Source organism: Ascaphus truei, chromosome 3, assembly GCF_040206685.1.
Source record: "Ascaphus truei isolate aAscTru1 chromosome 3, aAscTru1.hap1, whole genome shotgun sequence".
NCBI classification, from domain to species: domain Eukaryota; kingdom Metazoa; phylum Chordata; class Amphibia; order Anura; family Ascaphidae; genus Ascaphus; species Ascaphus truei.
The window spans coordinates 77,357,439-77,380,573 of NC_134485.1; the positions used below are offsets into that span (position 1 = coordinate 77,357,439).

The 23,135-nt window shown below is 43.7% G+C and overlaps 1 protein-coding gene across 2 annotated transcripts; it reads right to left on the reverse strand.

Moving 5' to 3' along the window:
* Positions 1 to 4,374: 4,374 nt before the first annotated feature.
* Positions 4,375 to 22,734, reverse strand: LYRM9 (LYR motif containing 9). 2 transcript variants are annotated; one of them, XM_075594346.1, is made up of 4 exons: positions 22,627 to 22,734; positions 7,916 to 8,057; positions 5,761 to 5,853; positions 4,375 to 4,728 (listed from the first exon to the last, which is right to left on the reverse strand). In XM_075594346.1, the coding sequence occupies exons 2-4, from the start codon at positions 8,039 to 8,041 to the stop codon at positions 4,711 to 4,713; spliced, it is 237 nt and encodes a 78-aa protein (XP_075450461.1). In that variant the 5' UTR covers positions 8,042 to 8,057; positions 22,627 to 22,734; the 3' UTR covers positions 4,375 to 4,710. The 2 variants fall into 2 exon arrangements, with proteins under 2 accessions (XP_075450461.1, XP_075450463.1); XM_075594348.1 differs by lacking the exon at positions 22,627 to 22,734 and adding an exon at positions 11,239 to 11,361.
* Between the last annotated feature and the right edge of the window lie 401 nt (positions 22,735 to 23,135).

Below are 23,135 nucleotides of genomic sequence, written 5' to 3' on the forward strand. Positions count from 1 at the left end.
CTCGACATAATGTTACGCCGGTGCTGCCCGCAGACCAGACCCGTCCCCTGAGCTGAAGGGGGAAGTGGTAATACACGCACCCGCAGCAAAGGGAGCGTGTCCGGAGTGTGGTATGAAGCGTTGCCAGGCCAGGTGTAGTAAGGTAGACAATACTTGCCGGTACCGGTTGTAGAGATAGAGTGAATGATGTCTTGCCGAAGTCAGGGAGTGGAGAGTGGAGATAGGTCGTAGTCCAAGCCGTGTTCAAGGGGTTACCAGAGTGAGCGTTGTCCAAGGAGTGCCGAGATCGAGAGCCAGAGGGGGTAGTCGTACAAGCCGCGTCAGAACCTGTGAAAACACTGAGAGAATCCAGGAGTACTTCCATACACAGACTATGTCGAGCAAAGACTGAGAGCAGAGAGGAGCTAGATAAAGCAGGAAGGTCCAATTAGGAACGGAGGCGGGACAGGAAGAGCTACAGGGAGATACTGCAGATTGGTGCAGGCATAACAGGCCAGGTGAGTCTTGTTAGTAACCTGAGTATGCCCGTGCAGTGTGCGGGGGCGGAGCCTGAGGTCCGGGGGACGGGAATAAGAGTGTGCAGACAGAGCATGCTCCGTAACTCGTGTACGCGTGTGAACCGAGCCAGTGGATGGTGCAGGTGTGCGTGCAGGAGGGCGTGGGCGCGCCCGGCGCTGAGCAGAGGAATCGCCGAGGGGAGTGATCCCGCGATGGCGGCAGGGGCGATGAGCCGTGGAGGCCGGTAAGGCAGGATTGTTTTGTGTGTCCAGGGGCTCCCTGCAGGGAGGGAGTGCTCTTTGTGGGGAGCGAGGAGAACGCCGATTCCTGACACACACTCACATTCTCCCAAATTATTAATCGCAATTTTAAAGCATTCATTGCGATTAATCATTTGGGAGAATGTGAGTGTGTCCTTCCCCCCTTTGAAATCCATATGTTTGTGCATTAAATTGTATTATGCTACTGTATGTTCTCCTCTTGTATTTCTTAAGAGAGAGTCACACGTGATTAGACCACTTCCCTGCAGAGATCATGTGAGTGAATTGTTCACTTAATCACCATCACACCACTTCTAATTGGGTATATCTTGGTTTAAGTTTTAGTGTGGTTAGCACTCTATTGCGCTTTAATTTTTCACATTAATAGGTGCAGACTGGGCATGAATAAACAGATAGGAAAAAGAAGCTCCGTAACTGGAAGGAAACGTGCATTGGGCACGTCTATTATGACATCAGATGCCACTATGGGTCTGTTTTTACAATTATAGGTGCTCCTTAACCACAGTTACTTTAGGGATTTAGATTGTTACATTTAGCCTTGCACTTACACTATTATTGTTCTAATAGTCCAGATGTATTAGTATCTACGTGGTTTATCCCCTCTAGCGGAGTAGCAACTTCGGCAGGCTTTATCTCTAACTACAATAATGATATATATATATATATATACAGGTCATTTTCTAATCATAGGCAACATGCTATATATTTATAGTGGCAAGTGATGACTGGCTTATATTGCCTGTATCCAGGTTGTTAACATCTAGCTGTATATCAGTTTAGTGTAGTGCCTTTAGCTCATTAAGCTAACATCAATCCCTACTGTATTTATAGTCTCCCTTCTCTGACCTTATTTGGTCATTTTTCAGGGAGTTATTTGACCTGTTTATCTACAGCAATTTTGCTAACATTAGTATCGGGCTACATTCACTGTGTGATTAGGACATTAATCTACTCTATTGTCCAATCATCCTGTTCTTACACTGGTATTCTTTAAACCAGATACAGTAAGTTACTTTAGTGGGTGCAATACCTATACGCTGTATTTTATTTACGATTTTTCTCATACAGTAATATATGATTTATGTAACTCACATTTATTAATAAAGTTATTTAATATTATTTATTATTATTTGGAGGTGTGCTACAAAGTGAATTTCTTTTCAGTTAACACCTTAATGTAGAAAACAAGAGAGTGCACAGCATGCACATCCATTGGGCAGTGTAGCCCAGCCTCCTCCCTGGTCTTGGGTATAACTGTGAATGAGTCATTCACAGTACTAGCTCCTCACCCCTTGATGAAGTGTGAAGCATCACACGAAACGCGCGTCGGGGTGTGACGTCACTTGTGGGCGTCTGAGAGCGGGAGCACTCGTGGAGTGGAGCAGCATCTGTTGGGAGTTATTCTTGGTCGGGGCACACACACGTACGCTAGGAGCACGGTTGTATCATCTTTGTTTGCTTATTGCATATGTATTTACAATCGTGGGTATTTATGGAGATTTTTGACTGGAATTATAATTACATGTACCTCCCTAAGGCGTACCATAATATATACATACAGATGCATTTGATATTTCATGAACTGATGACCTTATACCCAGTTACCTAGGCTCCCTATAGTGTAAGTGTTTTCCCTGACCTACCCACAGAGCGTGCACGGCTTTGGTAGTAACACTAGGGATACCATGAGTTATATGTATTAAACTTATTACCATTGATCTGATATTCCTTACTTTATTGGTTGCAACCCCCCTCCCACCCGCTCCCCTACAGGGGTATTTTAACATCACCATTTTTTCTATTTTAATTCACTTGCTTTTCGGCGTTATAAATGATGTATTAAAGTTTTTTATTTTTTGGATTTTAATAGTGGATGCCATTGTTATACCTTAGGCCACTAGACATTTTCTGTGGATACATGGTCCTTTAGGGATTATGGTTATTTGTCTTAGACAATTGTCTATCTGTGGATATTATATCCTCTAGCTATTATTTCATTTCACCTGGGACCTTGAGTCCATACTGAGGATATTTATATCTTATAGTTATGCTACTTGTTTTTGCCGTGATTGCAACAAGTAGGGGACTTCAGTGACCTCTGTCACTTTCTTTCATCATCAGTTAACACCTTAGCATTTTCTTTTTTGTCTATGTCTGTACCCCAGTTCACGTATGCACCCCCCAATTACACCCATTTAAACACCTTGGTCTAATTAGCTGGTAGTTTAAGTTGATCATTAGTCTCTCTTTCTATTTTTCCATAATTATTTAAAGAGTGTACTTTGTTTATGATAAGAAGCAACTTATATGACCAGAAGAAAATAAAACATTTCTCCCCCAGCCCGGAAACAAGTTATAGTTTTACATTGACGCTGATTAAATCTTTCAAAGGAAGCCAAGTATCAGATAAGTTTAAGAAAAATATTTGTTTTGCCTATGGGGGAGAAGCCCTTTAAATAATTTACACATTACTCCGTTTAACAAAAACACACAAGGACATTAGTAATAATATATTTTGTTACCTTGCTTGAGCTAGTGAAAAAAAATTGAGAGGGAAAAAAATAAAAAATATCTAGATGTGTGTTCCGTTCCAGTCGGCTTTAAAGGAATTTCTCAGGCGATCATCATAAAGGTATAGCCACCATGTTTTATGGCTACTTGTGAGCAAGGAAAGACATTTCATCTGCAGTGTTTGCTTTGGCTATAACCTCTAATGGATATTCTAGCACCTGCATTTCACACTTACAGTAGGACAATATGATAGATGGAATTGACCTTGTTTCTCTGTCCAAACCAGTTTAGCTCTTGAAAACTACGGAGATGATACTCCTGAAATTATATTAGGGACTCCCCGAATCAGAAGACGCCTGTTTGTATACAGTAATCTTTAGTGTTTTTATCCTAGTTTGTCAGCATTGTTCTTGTTCACTGCTTGTTTAATAATACAATGCATCCTTTTTGTACCCACCTTCAAGAGTGCCCTAGTTTGGAGTTTCTGTAGGTCTTGTCTTGTGGGACCTACCATTTCTTCTTGTTTGTTATTAGTGTTTACCTTAACTCCAGGGAGCACTGCCTGGTATTATACAAGTTTATAGAGTGGATACCAGTGGTAGTAGTGCTTTTTCAGCCCTATTTCTTGCATACAGTAGTCTCAATCAGAAACATTACCACATAGGAAATATTTGTTCTAGTGACCACGCCAATTAAGTTAACAAAATAGAGGATTGCTCCTTATCCTACTGACGTTTCATGGATATGTGTAGCATTTAAATGATTACCGGACAATAGTTTCAGTCAGTAAATAAAATACAGTTGAAGTCTTTATTTCTTGATGAATTCTCCTTATTTTAGCAGGTTTTTTATAATGACACGCATACTCATGTTAGGGTTGTGTCTATTTATCTCTAGCATGTTTACTGCATATGTTTTAATATCTTCCATCCGGCGCAGTTGTGTTGGTGTTTGGTAAATGTATGCTAAAATGGCACAAGAACAGTAGTGTAGCATTGGCAGAAAAGCTGCATTAGCTTTGGGCACATTTACTTATCATTATATGTAGGCTTTGATTTACTTGTAATAAATAATACAACGTGGGTTGTGTGTATACACAATGTTATTTATTTTTTGGTTTATTTTCACAAATAATAATAATATCAATGTTTCTCTGCTTCAAAAGCACTGCCAAAAAAATTGTACAAGTGTTACCAAAGAAAATATCTTAATATAGTCTACAAGACTTTCTTTTCTTTGATCAGGTGCCACTTTTCATGCATGTTTTGCAGCTGAGATCTGATAAGTAGAACCATGAAGAAGTATTGTAAAGTATCTTCATTTCGGTAGCAGGGACTACCAAGAAAGATCTTATCTCCCATCACCAGTGGATACGCGTCTCATGAAGACATGCCTCTCATGCTTCTCTTTCATTGTTCAGCTAGTTTTGTTTTTTATACTGTAAGAAAAGGAAACAATATGATTTCAAAGTATAAATCGGGGGAAAACCATGCTATATGGAAACAAACAGGATTACTTCAACAAGCAGAACCAGAATGTTGACCGAAATGTCAACAAAGTCCTATGCATTTTTAGTAGTGGTCAAAATATGCACCTAGAGAACCTGTATTTCTTTTTTTTTTACCTAAGAAATATTCAAGTTTTAACAATATTGAAATGTCGGCTTAATGCAGCATGTTCAAGCAGCATTCCATGTTAAAAACAAATCCCTGGGTGGGAAACAAGGGGTCTACCAAGTTGAAATACGTTCGTTTCAGCTCCAGGGACCCCATGCTTCCTGAGATACTTACCTCTGTAGAGAGGTTTCATTCACCAGCATCGCGCGGGTCAAAAAGGAAGCCACAATACATGATATTGCGGCTTCCTATTGGTTCTCATGCCGTGGGAGATTTAAGCCTAAAAGTCGTTAACCCATGCCAGAGGCGCCACCGGCAGCACCCACTAACGTACGTATCTCAGGAAGCAGGGGGTCCCCAGAGCTTACATGAATGTGGATCAGCTCTGGAGTCCACCTGCTTCCTACCTATAGAGGAGGGAAGATAAAAAAAATCTAGGTGGTACAACACCTTTAAATAGAATGCAGAAATATAACCAAATGTTAATTGTAATGGATTAATGCACCATTAAAGGGATGTGTATTGGTTACATCTTTCTATGAAAGCATTATATGCTTTGAGAAAGACCCCTGTGGGCGTCGCACCCCAACAGTATGAAGTTTACAAATGCTATGAACAGGGGTCTCCTCATCTCCAACCTCCCTACCCTCTCTGCCACTTGTTGCTGTCTGTCTGGCTCCCAAGCCATCTATATTTTTGCCCACCCCTGGCTATGAATATTGGGTGAGCTTACTAATACTGTAGATTGTAGCTCATGTTTTGTAATGTAATTTGAAGATATAAATATGCTTTATTAATCTAGTATCCTTATTGAGATTTTCTGCCTATTACCGTTGGTATGACGCTAAACTTACTTTGTTCATTACCCAGTCAGCATCCTCTATGGCCCTTTTAATGATCTGCTGTATCCTCTGTGGATCATCCTCATCCGCATGAACCCGGAAGCTCTAATGGGAAATTCATAAGATAATAGTAAAACTAGATTGAATCCCTGACTGAGACACCATCAAGTTCAACGTAAATCTATGTCCATGTAACATAAAAGAAGCAAAATTGAAATCACGGTCCAAGGGGGCAGATTTTTTGGCGAATTTAATTCTTTATTTTATATAGAATGGAAGCAGGTAGTGTCCATAGTGGAACCTCGTTAATTCCAGCTCCACTGACCCCCGCTTCCAGAGATACTTACCTGCAAATTAGGTGCGGGTAGCTCCTCTCCACAACATGTCCGCGGTTGAGAGCTATCAGCCTCTACAGGCCCATAGGAAGCCATGACATCCTCAGTGTGTCTTTCTAGTGGCCCATGTGACGCGGGAGCTTCAAACTTGAAAGCCCTGCTTCCTGAGCCTGAGAAGCTACCTGCACCTACTTTGGAGGTATCTACGGAAGTAGGGGGTCCTACCACATTTTCTACCACCTGCTTCAATTCTATAAAAAAATTGCTGTCTGAGATTGTTCCTTTAATACCCTAATTTCCACTGGGTCTCTTCAATTGTGGTTAAATGAAACAAACAATGGATTGATGCTAATTATAGCAAAGAGCTTGTAGGAGTGAAACGGGTGTCGGGTTTTAGTGATATCATATGCGATCACGAGCTCGACCTCTGGGAGCCAGTATGGAGCCATGAACATCTACAGTACATACTCTCTAAAACACAGGGGTCCACAAGATTTTTCAGGGGGGGTGCGGCAGTTACAGAGTCCCCGCGCTCGTCCCCAAGGAATTTAAATTAAATACCGGGGGATCACGTGAGGCCTCTGCAACTATCCTTACCTAGTCTTCGGCGAGGCAGCGGGGTCACGTGATGTCACGTTGCCATGGCATTTGACGCCGGAGATAAGGTAAGGGAGGGAAGCAGGCAGGGGGGCGCAGCGGGGAAAGATTGCGCACCTCTGCTCTAATACACCCAGCCCATATAAGAAATTTTAGATAGAGTGTTACCATTTACTGGCAACATACTAAAGAGATTTACTCTTTACTCCTTTGTCACATTGAAAATACTAGAAGGGAAATATATTTCCATTAGGATCAGTGTGTAAATATAAATAATATATATATATATAGCCGGATTATGACTTATTATGTATATGGTAAATCTACCCAGCCTAGAAATATTTCAAAGGTTGAAACATGTCTGTGAGTAGTTTGTACTTGCTTTGCTAGTCCCATGCTGTGTTTAAAAGCTGTGTGAACGGCGATGCATCTGCTTGAATGGGCTCCATGTGTTTGGATATTCCAGGCAAAAGGTGACACATTGTGTGCTCATTTGCATGTCATTTCCCAGAATCCCTTGCTGCAGTGGGAGCACTGTATGCGAGGTGATAATGGTTGAAAGGCAGGGTTGCAGACCTGTCTAAGACATGTGACTGTGCTCACAAGTGATATTCTTTATTGGCTATATGCTAACGGTGGAGGCTTTTTGTTGCCTTTTTCACCCACCATAACTTAAAATGTGTATATATATTATATATATATATATATATATATATATATATATATATATATATATATATATATATATATATATATATATATATATATATATATATATATATATATATATATATATATATATATACATGTAGAGGTATCAGTACCGTGTTAGCCGAGCTTCAATAATCAAAAAATAAATAGATGATACCGTTCTGTGGCTAACGAAATTCATTTCGTTAGCCACAGAACGGTATCATCTATTTATTTTTTGATTATATATATATATACACACACACACACACACACACACACACACACACACACACACACACACACACTGTATATATATATATATATATATATATATAGATATATATATATCTATATAGATATATATATATATATATATATACATACTTTTGAGCATACTTACCAAGGAGAAATGTACTGTATACCATTTTGGAGCACAGCAGGGATATATATATATATGTGTATATATATATATGAAGTGGATGTGTACAGTAGGTTAACTTTTGCAATGCAAAGCAAGATTTACAAAACATCATAACACATACCTGTTGTACTGAGTGTTTGTAATACTGTTGGAGGTTTTTGCTAGGAAGTTGTTTGCAGCAACGAAGAAGGTATCGATAAAGTTGCAAAGGTTTATGCACCAGCTCCGCACCTGGTAATGGCACCATTTTGCATTAGATTTCACTGCAAAGCACAGAAATAAAAAAGTGATTTACTGCACTAAGACACATGCTGAAAACAAAAGTGAATGACATTTTGCTTCAAGGACAATGATGAGAAAACCTATGCAGGTATCTGCAAAATATCCTCTTTACTCTTATCGACAATTCCAAACTTAAACAGGCAACATACTGCTTTTGATATTATGGAATACCAGAGCTCACCAAGCTCAGCCACAAAACCCAGAGGGAAACACAAATATGGAAGTGCACAATAGTAAATTAACGGACGGTGTATAGTCTTAGTAATTAAAGACGCACCGAAAAGAAAAAAGTATCACGATAACAACTGTTGTTATCTGTACTTATTATATAAACATAAGAGATTAAAAGTTCCACATACAATACATGGTGGATGCACAGAACATATATTTCTCAGATCATAAACAATATCATAAAGATAAATGCATAAAAACATGATTCATTTGTTCCAAGACCTTGAGGCTTTAGGGCAACAAATACAGTATCTAAGCAATTTATCTTAATGATACTAAAAGTACTCAGTGTCTATGTCGTGATGTGCTTGGTGCTAGGCATACAGTTATTAAAAGAATAATGCATCGCTATACCTAAGAGATTTACTATCTAATTTGTAGACACTTTTATTCACTAAGGGTGAAAATGGTCTGATGACATCTAAAACACGATTCTCTGCTAAAGAGACAGCATCATTATACAGTACAAACAACCAGTAAAGACAAACTATAAGCACACGTTTCCCTCATACAAAGAAGCTGTTTGAATCTTTATAAATGGCTATTGGGTGGGTGCATGCGCAGTGTCAGATAAGGTAGTCACACATTAATTAAGCTCAGCTCAGGAGGGTTGCACGTGTGCCTCTAACTAGCATCCAGACGGGTCACACAAAACCAGTTTACCGAACCAGCAAACCCAAAGCAGAAGCCATCCAAAGACAAAAATAAATAAATATTCTTCCTCACAAGAGATCTCACAATTTTTAAGCAATGATAAAAAAAACACTTGTGAGCATTGTAGACGGACGTTCACAGAGGTACACAATTTGGAGACGTTTATAATGTGAAATTATAATAGGCTTTATTGTGCCTTTTCCTTTTCATCAGGAAATTATCCAAACACGGGGGGGGGGAACAAAGCTTCCATTCACTTGGGAGAATTTCTAGTGAAATCCTTGCAATTAGTTCACATCTCCATTAGTTAAGCTTCTCCCAGCCCAAACACATAAAAAAAATATCAGCATCCATGTTTAGAAGTCTTATTTGGTATCTTGCAATCAGCTCTGCTGTGTGGCTGGCAGAGGTCAAGACTGGTCAGCTCCAGAGATCTGGGTTTCTTTTTTTCAGTCTCTCCTGGGACTCAAGAACCTCTGCTCTGTCTCTCCAAAGGTCAGCTCTCAGTCAGAGCTAAGGAGGAGTCACTTCCTGTCTCAAAGGCAGGCTTTTTGTAAACAATCTAATCAGGCAGGTGGTGTTTAGTAATTAACTACCACACTGCTAGATTAAAGGCACATTACTGAACAGGGATAAGTCCCCTGTTACAAGCATGTTCATCATGTCTGAGGCAGGTTCACAAACCTGCCTTTCCCTGTAATCGCACAGCATACCATGCTTCCATTGCATCAAAGGATTCTGGGTAATGACATGCAAACGAGTGCTCAGAGTGTCGCTTTTTGCTTCTTAACTGGTTTAAAAAGTGAAATCCCCACATAAATCAGCCAGTGTGCATTTCTTAGCGGCTTCTGAATGAGGAAGTTTGTTGATCAAGTGTTTTATTTATTGAAAAGGTAGAAGGTAGAGCCCAGCAAAGCAATGTAAGGGCTGGAGGCAAAAAGTAAAATAAACTATTTATTAGCATAATAGCCACAAAAATCAGACACACGATTAAAAAAAACACTTTCCAACAAGCGCTGTTTAAATAGTGGTTAGCAAATTGGTAACGCCCCGCTGGTAATTAATTATGTTAATACAGTACCACAAGTTAAAGGGATGGAAGCCTATAGGTTAAATCAGACTATTCAAATTTCTAAACAGAGATTGGTGACTAATATAATTTAAAACTGCTTAGTGTAAAGACAACAGTGTCAAATATACGGACAATCAGCACAGGCAAACAAAGTACAGTATCAAAACAATCAAAGCATCAGATATACTGTACAACAGAGCAACTAAACTAATGATTTTATTTACCCTTATTCCACACTGTCCTTATCAGAGAACCAATAAAGTTACCCAAATTTTAATTGACGCTCGATATACAATTGCATGGTTTTGGCAACAAAAAAAAACACTCTCCCCCCACCTATCAACAAGTACATAATAGAAGATTACTTTCAAATGATTCTGTAGGCAGGTTTTAAAAGAACAAACAATCTATAAAGAAATAAATATTTAACTATGCGTGGGAGTGTACATTTTGTTTGCGACTTTTTTTTTATAAAAGAGCAATAAGGAACCACAGCAGAAGAAAAATACCTCCACATACTTATGCAATCATTTGTTTGCTCTTATTCAAGTGATGAGATATATTGCATGCTTTCAGTTTCTTTTCTTTAATTTTTGGGGTCCCCCATTCCTCTGGTTACTTTTATGGATACCAAGTAACTGTATTTTTAACCTCAGCAAACGTACTCATATGCAATGGCAAACAGATAAAGAGGATTTTTTAAAAAAAGGCTATTTTTGGCCTTCCGTTGATACAAAGTTTTTTGTAGCCTATGCAATCTATGCATTGGGATTCAATAAACTCAAAAGCAGCTGATCACACCGTAATAGATCATAAACTGCCATTTAAAGGATCAATTAATGTGCTTTAAAAATCCTTATCTTTTAACATAGGCTTGAAGCGGGGTGTCTCCGGAACTGAATCCCATTAATGTTGATCTCACAGCTTCCTGTTGGCCTGCAGAGCGCGGGAACTTTGAAACTCCGCCATTACGTGAACCCTACTAACACAGTGGAGCAGTTACTAGCACCCCCTTCGCAGGTATCTCCGGAACCAGGTCATTCCCGCAGCTGAAATGAATGGGGTACAGATCCAAAGAAGCCCTGCATCAATGCTATGTAATTGGATTGCAGCTTTAAGGCAATGCTAGTTTTTACTTCAAAGATAATCAACTTTGGGACTTAGCATCATAGCATCGTTATCGCATTATATAGCTCTGATTTTACCTCACTTGCATCTGGTGCTGACTGGCTAAGGCTGGAACTTAGAAGCAGTTGGATAAATTAATATGTAAATTATTTTTTTGCCTAAAAATGAAAAAGAAAACAGAAAAAAATAAATACATTGTCACGAGACACCAGAACTCTTTCACAGGATCCAGCACCAGACCGGACACACAGATCAAATAAATGTGTGTTTATTTTGTCCAGAGCCAACAGACCCAGCACAAAGTCAAACACAGCTATACTCACAACTCTACGCACTACAGAGGGAATCACGATTGCTCAGGTGTCCAGCTCCACTGAAAATGGCCACTTCTGTAGCAAACCCGCAGCGCTGGATGCAAGTTGGAACGAAGAACGTTCTAATCTCCCGTCCGGCGTAGACACGCAGCCTTGACTTTGGGTGTCTCTAGTACGTCCTCAGAGCCCACCGCATAGTCTATCTGCACGCCAGCCCAAGAGGGTTCTGCGGAACTCAAATCAGCCCCTGCTTTTCTAGGTTCCCGGTCTCTATAGGAAAACAAGGAGCCCGAAACAGCGACCAATCCCAGTGCAGATGCTGGAAGAGCAGCCAATCACAGCGCGAGGGCTCGTATGTGTGGGCCAATCCGGGCTGGGGGTGTGACAGGGAAGCCAAGGCAAGGAGGGCGGAAATTACGAACCGACCAAAGAGAGCAGTGCCTAACTCTCCCTGCTTTCAGTGCCAGCTCGCTATCTCCAGAGGAGATAGGCACTTTTCTGTCTGGGCAGATAATGGCTCCGCTTTTCAGACCTTCTCCAAGATAGGACTGCCCATCCCCACCCTCCATTGTCTCTGCTCCCCCTGTGGAATGAGCCCAACCCATTTTCTTGGGTGTTTAAACAAGGTAGTCAGGTTAACAGCCAAGCATGCCCAGGAACCAAGGAAATGCACTTAACACACAAAATACATACAAAAAAAGTCTCCCTAAAACATTACTGGGTTTAACTTCCAACATCCCGGCTACATGAGCCAGAGACAGATGGATATATTAGGTGATCCTGTACACCCATCAGATGGATAGGGGTCAGAGACCGGGATTAACCTTTAATATGCTGGCCTTGGGGCCCTTACCGTCACAACCATATCTACAGTTTAAACAGTATATACCTACATAATTTATATATATGTACAGTGGTCGACAAATCACCAAAAAATCTACTCGCCGAACACAAAAATCTACTCGTCACCTAGTACCAAACGTGTGCTGCTTGGGCCAATAGGAGCTCGCCCGGGGCGTGCAAATGTATAGGTTTGTCAAACACTGTGTACTGTATATATATATATATATATATATATATATATATTAAAGTGACAGAAAATATAGACAGCGCCCTTAACACACTACACCTAAATTGCTGCAGCCCTGATAGATGTGGCAAGAATTTGCACCAGGCAAATATGCCCAATAAACAGTGGTGTGAAAATAACTAAATGTATTCTGGCAGGAAAAACTAAAAGTGACTATTTGATAAAAACACAAAAGCAAAAAAGAAGTGTGCATAACATATAAAAATAAAAAAAGGCAATAAAAAAGATATATTGCCAATTAATGTAGGTAAAAATGACACTAAGTGTCACTGGGACTTAACTAAAAAATGCAAATATAAAAATGGGTTCATGTGATAAGCAATGAAAAATTCAATACACGATTAGCCCATAAATGCAGTGAATATTAGAAATACTTAAGTCCACATGTGTCCATGATAAGTTGATTTGCAAAAGGTCCAGGCTGCTTCTTCTTGGGCTCACCGAACTCCCACAGTACCTATTAGAGAAAAAGAGAAAAGAAGCGCCCGATCCTTGTATAAAATCAGATAAACAAAATTTTAATATCTCATGGACAAGACAAATGCACACTTACAATTTGTCTGATAAAATAAAGCATGTTATGGGACCTGCCCATGCACCAACTGAGGACTCCTCGGTCTCTTCTTTGTGTGTGTGTCAGTATTGGCTCCAAAAAGGATGTTACTGTCAGCTGCTGTCTCCAGGGGAGTAATCCTTAGTGTTTGTGAGCACTCAATCTCCACATGCAGCCGCCATTTAGCCTTTCTTCTCACACTTGAAACCGGAAAAAATCTTCAGGCAAGTCCTTGCGTGAGGTGCTGGGAGCTGCCCTGTCACTGTAGGCTCACTGCCAGATATCCCTACGCGTTTCTTCCGACTCTCACGATGTACCACTATTTTCACTAATACACTTTGTGAAGTTTTCTACAATTGAGTGCTGTCTCTTGCTTTATCAGACCTCGGAACGCTAACGTATGTCTATATATATATATATATATATATCTTTAGATGACATCTTCAGTTGCCCCATGCGTTATGTCACACCAAAACGTGATTTCGTGAGGGGAACACACAGGAAAAACAAGGTGAAGCACTGCAAATAAAGAAGATCAAAGAGAAAGTAACAAAGTGACCTGGTGACTCGAGATCATACTTCTAATCTTTTTGCCCATGTTATAACGCATTCCTTTTCCACCACAGAATATTTCTTGTCACGGGAGACTAGTACTTTTAATACCTTTTACCACAGAGATCACTATCACCAGACAGGACACAATAAATGAATAAACAGAGTTTATTCTGGCAAGCCAGCAAACACACAAAATACAATATCACAGTGAAACACTCGCCACCTGGGAGGTCTGGGGAGAGGAGTCTCTAGCGTCAACTAGGTGCAGGAGCCTGCTTCAGGTAGGCTTATCCTGTCCACTTCCCGTCCCATTGTTCGCAGTGCTTCTCTCACGAAGCACTTTTGAATCTCCCGCCAACCGTGTCTCCGTCAGACTACAACTTGCTCCCCTGGTCATGCTTCTCCGGCGCTTCTCCGCTGAGATCAGTGCTTGTTTATGCTCTTTTACATAAAGCACTTTTTAAAAGTCTGCCAGCATGTCTCCAATCACCTCCAGAGATTGTCTGATTCTCTGCCTGCGCCGAACTCCTTACATAGTCCCTGCTGGCTATAATTTACATGGAGCAGGAGTCGACGACCAATCACAGAATGAGGTCTCGCCCGGCTACACCAATGGGGTAAGGGGGCTGGATTAAGTGCTCAGGACCACTCATGGACAGAGCAGCTGGGAGGCGGCAGATTTGAAACTGCCTATGGGCAGTGCGCCTACGTGGCTCAGCCCTGCAACGGCTTCCATTGGCCAACCCCAAATTTCCCGCTGGGAGGGTGCCTCCAGGTCTGTGGGAAACAAAGGAAACAAAGGAGAGAGAGAGAGAGAGAGAGAGAGAGAGAGAGAGAGAGAGAGAGAGAGAGAGAGAGAGAGAGAGAGAGAGAGAGAGAGAGAGAGAAAAAGAGACAGAGGGGGGAGAGAGAAAAAGAGACAGAGGGCGGAGAGAGCAAAAGAGACAGAGGAGAGAGAAGGAGAGAGGAGAGGGAGAGAGAAAGAGAGAAAGAGAGAAAGAGAGAGGGGAGAGAAAGAGAGAGGGGAGACGGGGGAGACCAGAGAGGGAGGGGAGACCAGAGAGGGAGAGGAGACCAGAGAGGGGAGACAGGGGAGACCAGAGAGGGGGGAGACAGGGGAGACCAGAGAGGGGGGAGACAGGGGAGACCAGAGAGGGGGGAGACAGGGGAGACCACAGAGAGGGGAGACCAGAGAGAGGGGAGACGGGGGAGACCAGAGAGAGGGAAGACGGGGGAGACCAGAGAGAGGGAAGACGGGGGAGACCAGAGAGAGGGAAGACGGGGGAGACCAGAGAGAGGGGAGACGGGGGAGACCAGAGAGAGGGGAGACGGGGGAGACCAGAGAGAGGGGAGACGGGGGAGACCAGGAGAGGGCAGACCAGAGAGACGGGAGACGGGGGAGACCAGAGAGAAGGGAGACGGGGGAGACCAGAGAGAGGGGAGACCAGAGAGAGAGGAGACGGGGAGACCAGAGAGAGGGGAGATGGGGGAGACCAGAGAGGGGGGAGACCAGAGAGAGGGGAGACAGGGGAGACCAGAGAGAGGGGAGACGGGGTGACTGACTGACCAGGGCAGGGGTGACTGACTGACCGGGGTAGGGGTGACTGACTGATTGGGGCGGGGGGTGACTGATTGGGGGGGGGTACCTCTGGTGTCACACACATACTCCCATACACACATACACATTCTCCCATATATATATATATATATATATATATATACACACAAACACACACACACACATATATATATGCCCTTACAGCACCACCGACAGATGACTACATCTAAATTTACTTTGTCGGTTTTGTAGTTGCCATAATTTGTCTTATGGATGCAGGGTCATCTCTTCTCCTTGCAAAATATATATATATATATATATATATATATATATATATACACACACACACACTCCCATATATACACAGACACACACACACACACACATTCTCCCATGCACACACACACACACTCACTCTCTCTCTACACACCTTTTGGAAAGGCCGCGACCAGCACCACCACGTTCCCCTTCCCCCCCCCCCCATCTCCTCCTGAGGGGACATCCCCGCTCCTATCTCCCGCCGCGCTCTCTGACGCGGGACCGGGGGGAAGCGGGGGGGGGGAAGCAGGGACATGAGGGGGCATCCCCGCTCCCATCGCCCGAAGCGCTCTCTGGCACGGGACCGGGGGGAAGCGGGGGGGGAAGCAGGGACATGAGGGGGCATCCCCGCTCCCATCACCCGCCGCGCTCTCTGACGCGGGACCGGGGGGTAAGCGGGGGAAGCATGGACATGAGGGGGCATCCCCGCTACCATCTCTATAACTGCGGGCAGCAGGAGCGCCGGGGAGGGGAGGGAGGTGGGGGAAGGCACAGATAATACTTACTGTGTCCTCCATGGGAAAAGAATGGCTGCTCGTTGGGGGCGGGCTCATATAGAGCCTGGCCGCGCGCCCACATAGCCTGGGAGCGCGCGCCAATCAGCTGTCAGGTAGGTGGAGTTTTTTTTTTTTTTTAGCCAGCGCGAGCAGGGAAATTTCAGCGCGAGCAGGGAAAATTTAAAAAAACAAACACGTGTGTTGCTTGGGCCAATATTTATTCACCCGGAGGTTAAATCCTCTCGCCCCGGGCGTGTAAATGTATATGATTGTCGAACACTGTGATATATATATATATATATATATATTAGCTGATATACCCGGGATTAAATTTCTCGGCTCCCCCTCTCTCTCTCCGCTCCCCCCCTCTCTCTCTCTCTCCCCCCATTCCCCTCTCTCACCCCCTTCCCCTCCCACAGCAATCCGCCCCCCCCCCTGCAAAGCTTCACAGCTGGGGTCCCCCCCCCCCGTTCAGAGCTCCGGCCACCCCCCCTTCACATCTGTGATTTCCCACCCCCCCTTCACAGGTATGTTCCCTCCCCCCCCCTTCACCGCTCCGTTCTCCCCCCCCCCCCCTTTCACAGCTCCGGTTCCCACCCCCCTTCACAGCTCCGGTTCCCCCTCCCCCCCCCCCGCATTCATCACGGTTCTGCAAATATACTCCCCAACAGCAGACGCATCTGAAGAGGAAGTGGAAGAGTTCTATGGCGAACTTCAGGATGCCCTAAGCCAAACACCTAGTTGGGACCACCTCATAAGGACATTATCTACATTATTGGTGATTTCAACTCCAAAGTGGGAACTATGGCAGAACCCAAAATCACTGGAAGATTCAGTTTAGGAGTCGGAATGAGGCAAGAGACCTACTGGTTCAATTCTGTCAAGAACATCGGCTAACGATCACCAACACTTTGTTCGAACAACCCAAATAGCAGCTGTACACCTGGGCATCACCAAGTGGAGAACACAGAAACTAAATTGACTACACCCAGTGTCAGAAGAAGTGGCAGAGCTCGATCTTGGCTGTGAAGACATACCCTGCTGCTGATTGCAGATCAGATCACCAACACACAGTCAAACTCAGATTCTGCAATAAACGGCAGCCATAAAGAAATTCAACACAGACAAGATCAGCCCCAGCTATGCAGTCGCAGTAAAGAACAGATTCGACCTCCTCGCTACAGAAGAAAGGCACCCAGACGAGATGTGGGGAGAAGTGAAAGCATGCGTTATCGAAACAGACTTAGAACATGTCCCGTAGAAGAAACCATCGAAATCAGTCCAGTGGATTTCCAATTCGACCATCAGCATCGCAGAAGAGAGAAGGAAGGCCAAGGCTACTGGGAACAGAGTAGATTTCAGAAGGCTGAATTTTAAAGAGAGGCTAGAAAGGACAAAGAAAACTACTGGAATGAACAGTGCCAGAAGATGGAGGAAGCGAGCAGGAAAGGCCATATGCGAGAACTCTACACCCACGTGAAGAGGGCGCGGTCAACAGTCAAGACTCGGAAGGCAACAATTCGTGGGAGCAATGGCCAGGAATTGCATGACCAGCAAGCAATACGCGATCGGTGGAGAGAATACACAGAGAGGTTATACGATAGTGAACATCAGAACCATCCGACGGAGGAGATTGAGATACTGGAACCAGATATTCTGGAGGAACAAAGGCACAGATGGAGAATAAAATGACGAGCGGTAATTACAATTGGTACACCACAATACGGTGGGGGGAGGGGGGGGTGGGGATTAAGATGGTAAAAGATTAATCATATAATTGCTTACACGGCCTTGTGCAAACACCCTCTCAAGTTGGTATCTTTGTAGTGGATGGTGCCCCTACTGCAATGATGTGCAGGGGGGGGGGGATTTAGGAGATATATCAATAAGTACTCACACGGCCCAGTGTGAGTAGAGGTGTAGGGCAGTTGTCTTTCAGGTAAACACCTGCGACCCCCGGTCAGGGATCTTTCAGGGGTGCTGCACACACTCCTGTTTGCAGGCAGGGAGTTCAATACGGGTCTTTCTTTTACTCTTCCTGTTCTGGGTTCCTTCCCCTCCCCGTTTCGGTCAGGGGTATGGGTGAGGCAAAAATGATTTAAAGGGATCAGTGATGTTCTTAAAAAACATAAAAGTTTATTAAACATAAAATTGAATCCACAAAAGTTGCACTCACATAATATAGAAAATATCCTGGTGCGCTTCCGTGGCTGTTGATAGCAGTGGTCGCGGCCGCTCTCTACTCCGCGTCCGGAGTCGGAATAGGTGGCTGTTCCTGGCGCGGCTGTGACTGCAAACTGACTCCTTCAGCAACGGAAGCCCCAAAGTTCCAAACTTGGTCAGTGAATTAGAGATGTGAGTAAACACTGATGGGCGTAATGTAGCGCGGGCACGGGAACTTCAGTGTCGGGGAGATTTCACTGGCGCTTCAAATGATTCCGCGCGGGTGTTCCTTCGACGCTGGCGTCCTCCACCAGATCCCGAAAGTGAAGCAGTCTTGCGCGTCTTTAAATCCGTCACTTTGACACCGACTTCAAACGGCTTCACCGCTCTCCAGCTCCACACCTTCCTTCCGAATATGACGTCCGCCGTCGGAGGGGGTGCTCCGTAATGTGTTGCCAAGACCATAAACTCTACGCGTTTCGCTCACAGGGGATTCATCAGCGGAAGTGTGAGGACCGTAGCATTGATTGAATACCAGGACGTATTTAGGAACATCAGAGAACTCTGGGGAGAACTGAGGCAGCTCCTAGGATTCCTTTTCGAAAAGAAGAAAAGGAATCCTAGGAGCTGCCTCAGTTCTCCCCAGAGTTCTCTGATGTTCCTAAATACGTCCTGGTATTCAATCAATGCTACGGTCCTCACACTTCCGCTGATGAATCCCCTGTGAGCGAAACGCGTAGAGTTTATGGTCTTGGCAACACATTACGGAGCACCCCCTCCGACGGCGGACGTCATATTCGGAAGGAAGGTGTGGAGCTGGAGAGCGGTGAAGCCGTTTGAAGTCGGTGTCAAAGTGACGGATTTAAAGACGCGCAAGACTGCTTCACTTTCGGGATCTGGTGGAGGACGCCAGCGTCGAAGGAACACCCGCGCGGAATCATTTGAAGCGCCAGTGAAATCTCCCCGACACTGAAGTTCCCGTGCCCGCGCTACATTACGCCCATCAGTGTTTACTCACATCTCTAATTCACTGACCAAGTTTGGAACTTTGGGGCTTCCGTTGCTGAAGGAGTCAGTTTGCAGTCACAGCCGCGCCAGGAACAGCCACCTATTCCGACTCCGGACGCGGAGTAGAGAGCGGCCGCGACCACTGCTATCAACAGCCACGGAAGCGCACCAGGATATTTTCTATATTATGTGAGTGCAACTTTTGTGGATTCAATTTTATGTTTAATAAACTTTTATGTTTTTTAAGAACATCACTGATCCCTTTAAATCATTTTTGCCTCACCCATACCCCTGACCGAAACGGGGAGGGGAAGGAACCCAGAACAGGAAGAGTAAAAGAAAGACCCGTATTGAACTCCCTGCCTGCAAACAGGAGTGTGTGCAGCACCCCTGAAAGATCCCTGACCGGGGGTCGCAGGTGTTTACCTGAAAGACAACTGCCCTACACCTCTACTCACACTGGGCCGTGTGAGTACTTATTGATATATCTCCTAAATCCCCCCCCCCCTGCACATCATTGCAGTAGGGGCACCATCCACTACAAAGATACCAACTTGAGAGGGTGTTTGCACAAGGCCGTGTAAGCAATTATATGATTAATCTTTTACCATCTTAATCCCCACCCCCCCTCCCCCCACCGTATTGTGGTGTACCAATTGTAATTACCGCTCGTCATTTTATTCTCCATCTGTGCCTTTACTCATCCCTCGCTCCCCCTACTCTGTTTTTGTCTCTACGTTTCCGAAGGGCTTTGGATCATCCCTTTACTAGGGGTAGTAGCAGAAGGGATAACAAGAAATAACACACATCGATAGAAATTAACCACAATCACTGGTTACATCACCACTCTGTAACTCTGATACTGAAGGTAAGCGCCTGGTTCTTCCACACTATTCTGGAGGAACAAGTCATCTGGGCAATGAAGCAATTAGACAACCGAAAAGTTCCAGGAATCGACGGCATACCAGCAAAATTGCTCAAGCCCATACCAGCAGCAGTATTAACAGCATTATGTAAACGCATATGGAGCACGTGTGAGTGGCCGAAAGGATGGAAAAGAGCAGTATTCATCCCAATTCCGAAGAAGGGTGACACGAAGGATTGCTCGAATTACCGCACCATGGCCTTGACACCGCACGCAAGCAAAATCCTTCTGAAGATTATCCAACAACGCTTGAGTACAACCGTCGATGGGGAAATGCCAGCTTCAGGAAACTCATGATCACATTGCCAACCTTCGATGGATTATAGAAAAAAACAGGGCGTATTAGAAAGATCTCTACATGTGTTTCATCAATTATTCGAAGGCGTTCGATGTAATTGAGCACAACAAGCTCTGGACCTGTCTTAAGGAAATGGGCACACCACCACACCTGACCAAACTCATAAGATCACTCTATCAAGATCAAGAAGCTACAGTCCGAATGCCATACGGAGACACAGATTGGTTCAAGATCGGAAAGGGCACACGCCAAGGATGCATCCTATCACCAACAGCTTTCAGCATGTATGCAGAAGCTGTCATGCGGTGAGCAGGCCTGGATGAGCCCAAGATTGGCGTGAAAATAGGCAGCAGAAACATCAACAACCTCCGATATGCAGATGATACCACCCTGCTAGCTGAAAACAACAAGGATCTCGAACATCTGATCATGGAAGTCAAAGAAGAAAAGTGAGAAGGTTGGACTGTGCCTGAAAATTAAGAAGACAAAGATCTTAACAACAGCAAACATTGTTGATCTTGATATTAACGTTCGCAATGAAGAAATTGAAGTGGTTAAAGATTTAATCTTTCTTGGCTCCAAAATTGATTGCGATGGCGACTGCACCCCTGAGATCAAGAGACGGCTGACACTTGGAAGAAATGCGATGGTCAGTATGAACAACATCTGGAAGAGTAAAAACATCCCCCTGGCAAACAAATGCAGATTGGTCAGTGCAATCGTTTTAACAATAGCAACATATGGCTGCGAAACCTGCACCCTGAGAAAGGCAGACAGGCGAAAGATCGATGCATTTGAACTGTGGTGCTGGAGACGTCTGCTACGCATTCCGTGGACAGCCAGAATAACGAACCAATCAGTTCTGGAACGGACCAACCCAAAAATCTCACTGGAGGCCAAGATCACAAAGCAAAAGCTCTCCTACTTTGGTCACATCATGCGAAGCAAGTCGCTTTAGAAGGACGTCATGCTTGGAATGATCGGTGGCAAAAGAGGAAGAGGCCACCCAAGAACTCGCTGGCAAGATACCATCAAGAAAGGTCCTGGACTGAACATAGCAGAATTGAAAGAAGCCGTGAGATCGGAAGACATGGAGAACACTGATCTATTAAGTGGCCGAGAGTCGTACTCGACTGAACGGATAAGATAATGCATATCATTACCCAGGATCCCTGCCTGCAGTGGAAGCATTGTATGCCAAGAGATAGTGTGGAAAAAAGGAGTGTGTCTGAGACTTGGTATTTTTATTTGCTATACTTTTACAAAACAATGAACAATTCCTGCGCTCCTACTGTACCAATTGGGCTAAAATATACTAGTGACATTTTTACATTTAGAACCCAAGTCTGTGTAACAAAGTAGTCTTTTGGTTGCATCTTTTCATCAATACATCATTCAACCTCGTCAAGGTAAAAACTCTGTTTAGCAGGTACCTACACTAAATATATGTAATTTCGTATTGTCCTATGGACTCAAAACTTTGTGAAGTATGTGAAAGTGCCCTGGAGGGGTTAAATAAATGAAGCATAAGCTTATTTGTGTTTTAGTGCAGTTAAAAGCTGGCCAAAGCTGTAACAACGTTCCCTTTTTATAAAAAAGGTAAATGGTGGGTACACAGATTGTATTAATATTTCACACTTTTCCATACATGTAAGGTCAATCTTTTTACCCGCTGCATACTTCACAAAGGGGCATACTTCAGAAAGTGAGGAGCGCAGGTAATATGTATAGTTTTTGTTTTCTGTACTTTAACAACACATAAATTGTGCATTATACAATAGCTTCAATGAGACAAACTTCTGACATTTGAGGAAAACTATATGTTTGTGTGTGGCTAGATACAGATTTTAACGCTTGCAACAACACTGAAAGTGGATGATCTAATGGCTGAGGCTCTGTACATGTAAATGATGCGAACTAACAATCTGTACAGCAGCTAGCGTGCGCCCACAGCCCACCTCTGTGACGTCACTAACCACATGCGCATCGCGCGCCCACACAGGCAGCATTTCATCTTCCGTACCCTCCTTCGACACGTGACTGCCTGTTCATTCCATTTCCTGGTCGCGTGCTGTGAGCCCTGTCTACAACCTGGCAGCTCCTTTCAATGTCAGAGGGGTGTGCAAAGTCATGCAACCCGGTCTAACATAGAAGGGGCTATGTATCACTGCGACGTTAATACAGACCTTTGCCACAGACGCAGATAGTCGCTATAACACGGGGGGCTGTGAGGGGGGGTTTCGTGGTGTCTCTTGCTGTGCTGCTTGTGGGGTTTTGCCGTAGAGTCTAGTGCGTGCACGTCTTAAAGAGACAAAGCAATGGGGCGTCTCTCCTGAACGCCAAATGCACGTGTGTAAATGTGTCTAACTTTCTGCTCTGACATCCTGTTATAATAAGTAAGCGATGGACGTGTGGGGTGATCATATATCATCTCCCCTGTTTACATAGTGCATGCACAAAGTAAGTGTACAGCTAAATAACATTTATTCTAGTATTAATACATCATGTATTCCATATTACTATGTGACATTTTATAACGCTTCATATAACTGCATTGATTCATTCAGTTAAAATAAATATGATAATCTGAGCAAATGCTTATAATTATAAAGCAAACTACCTTTGTTAATTTTTTTTTATTAGATCCTTTGATGATCAAATGAACACCAAAGAATTCATGTTAAAAGCCACCTGT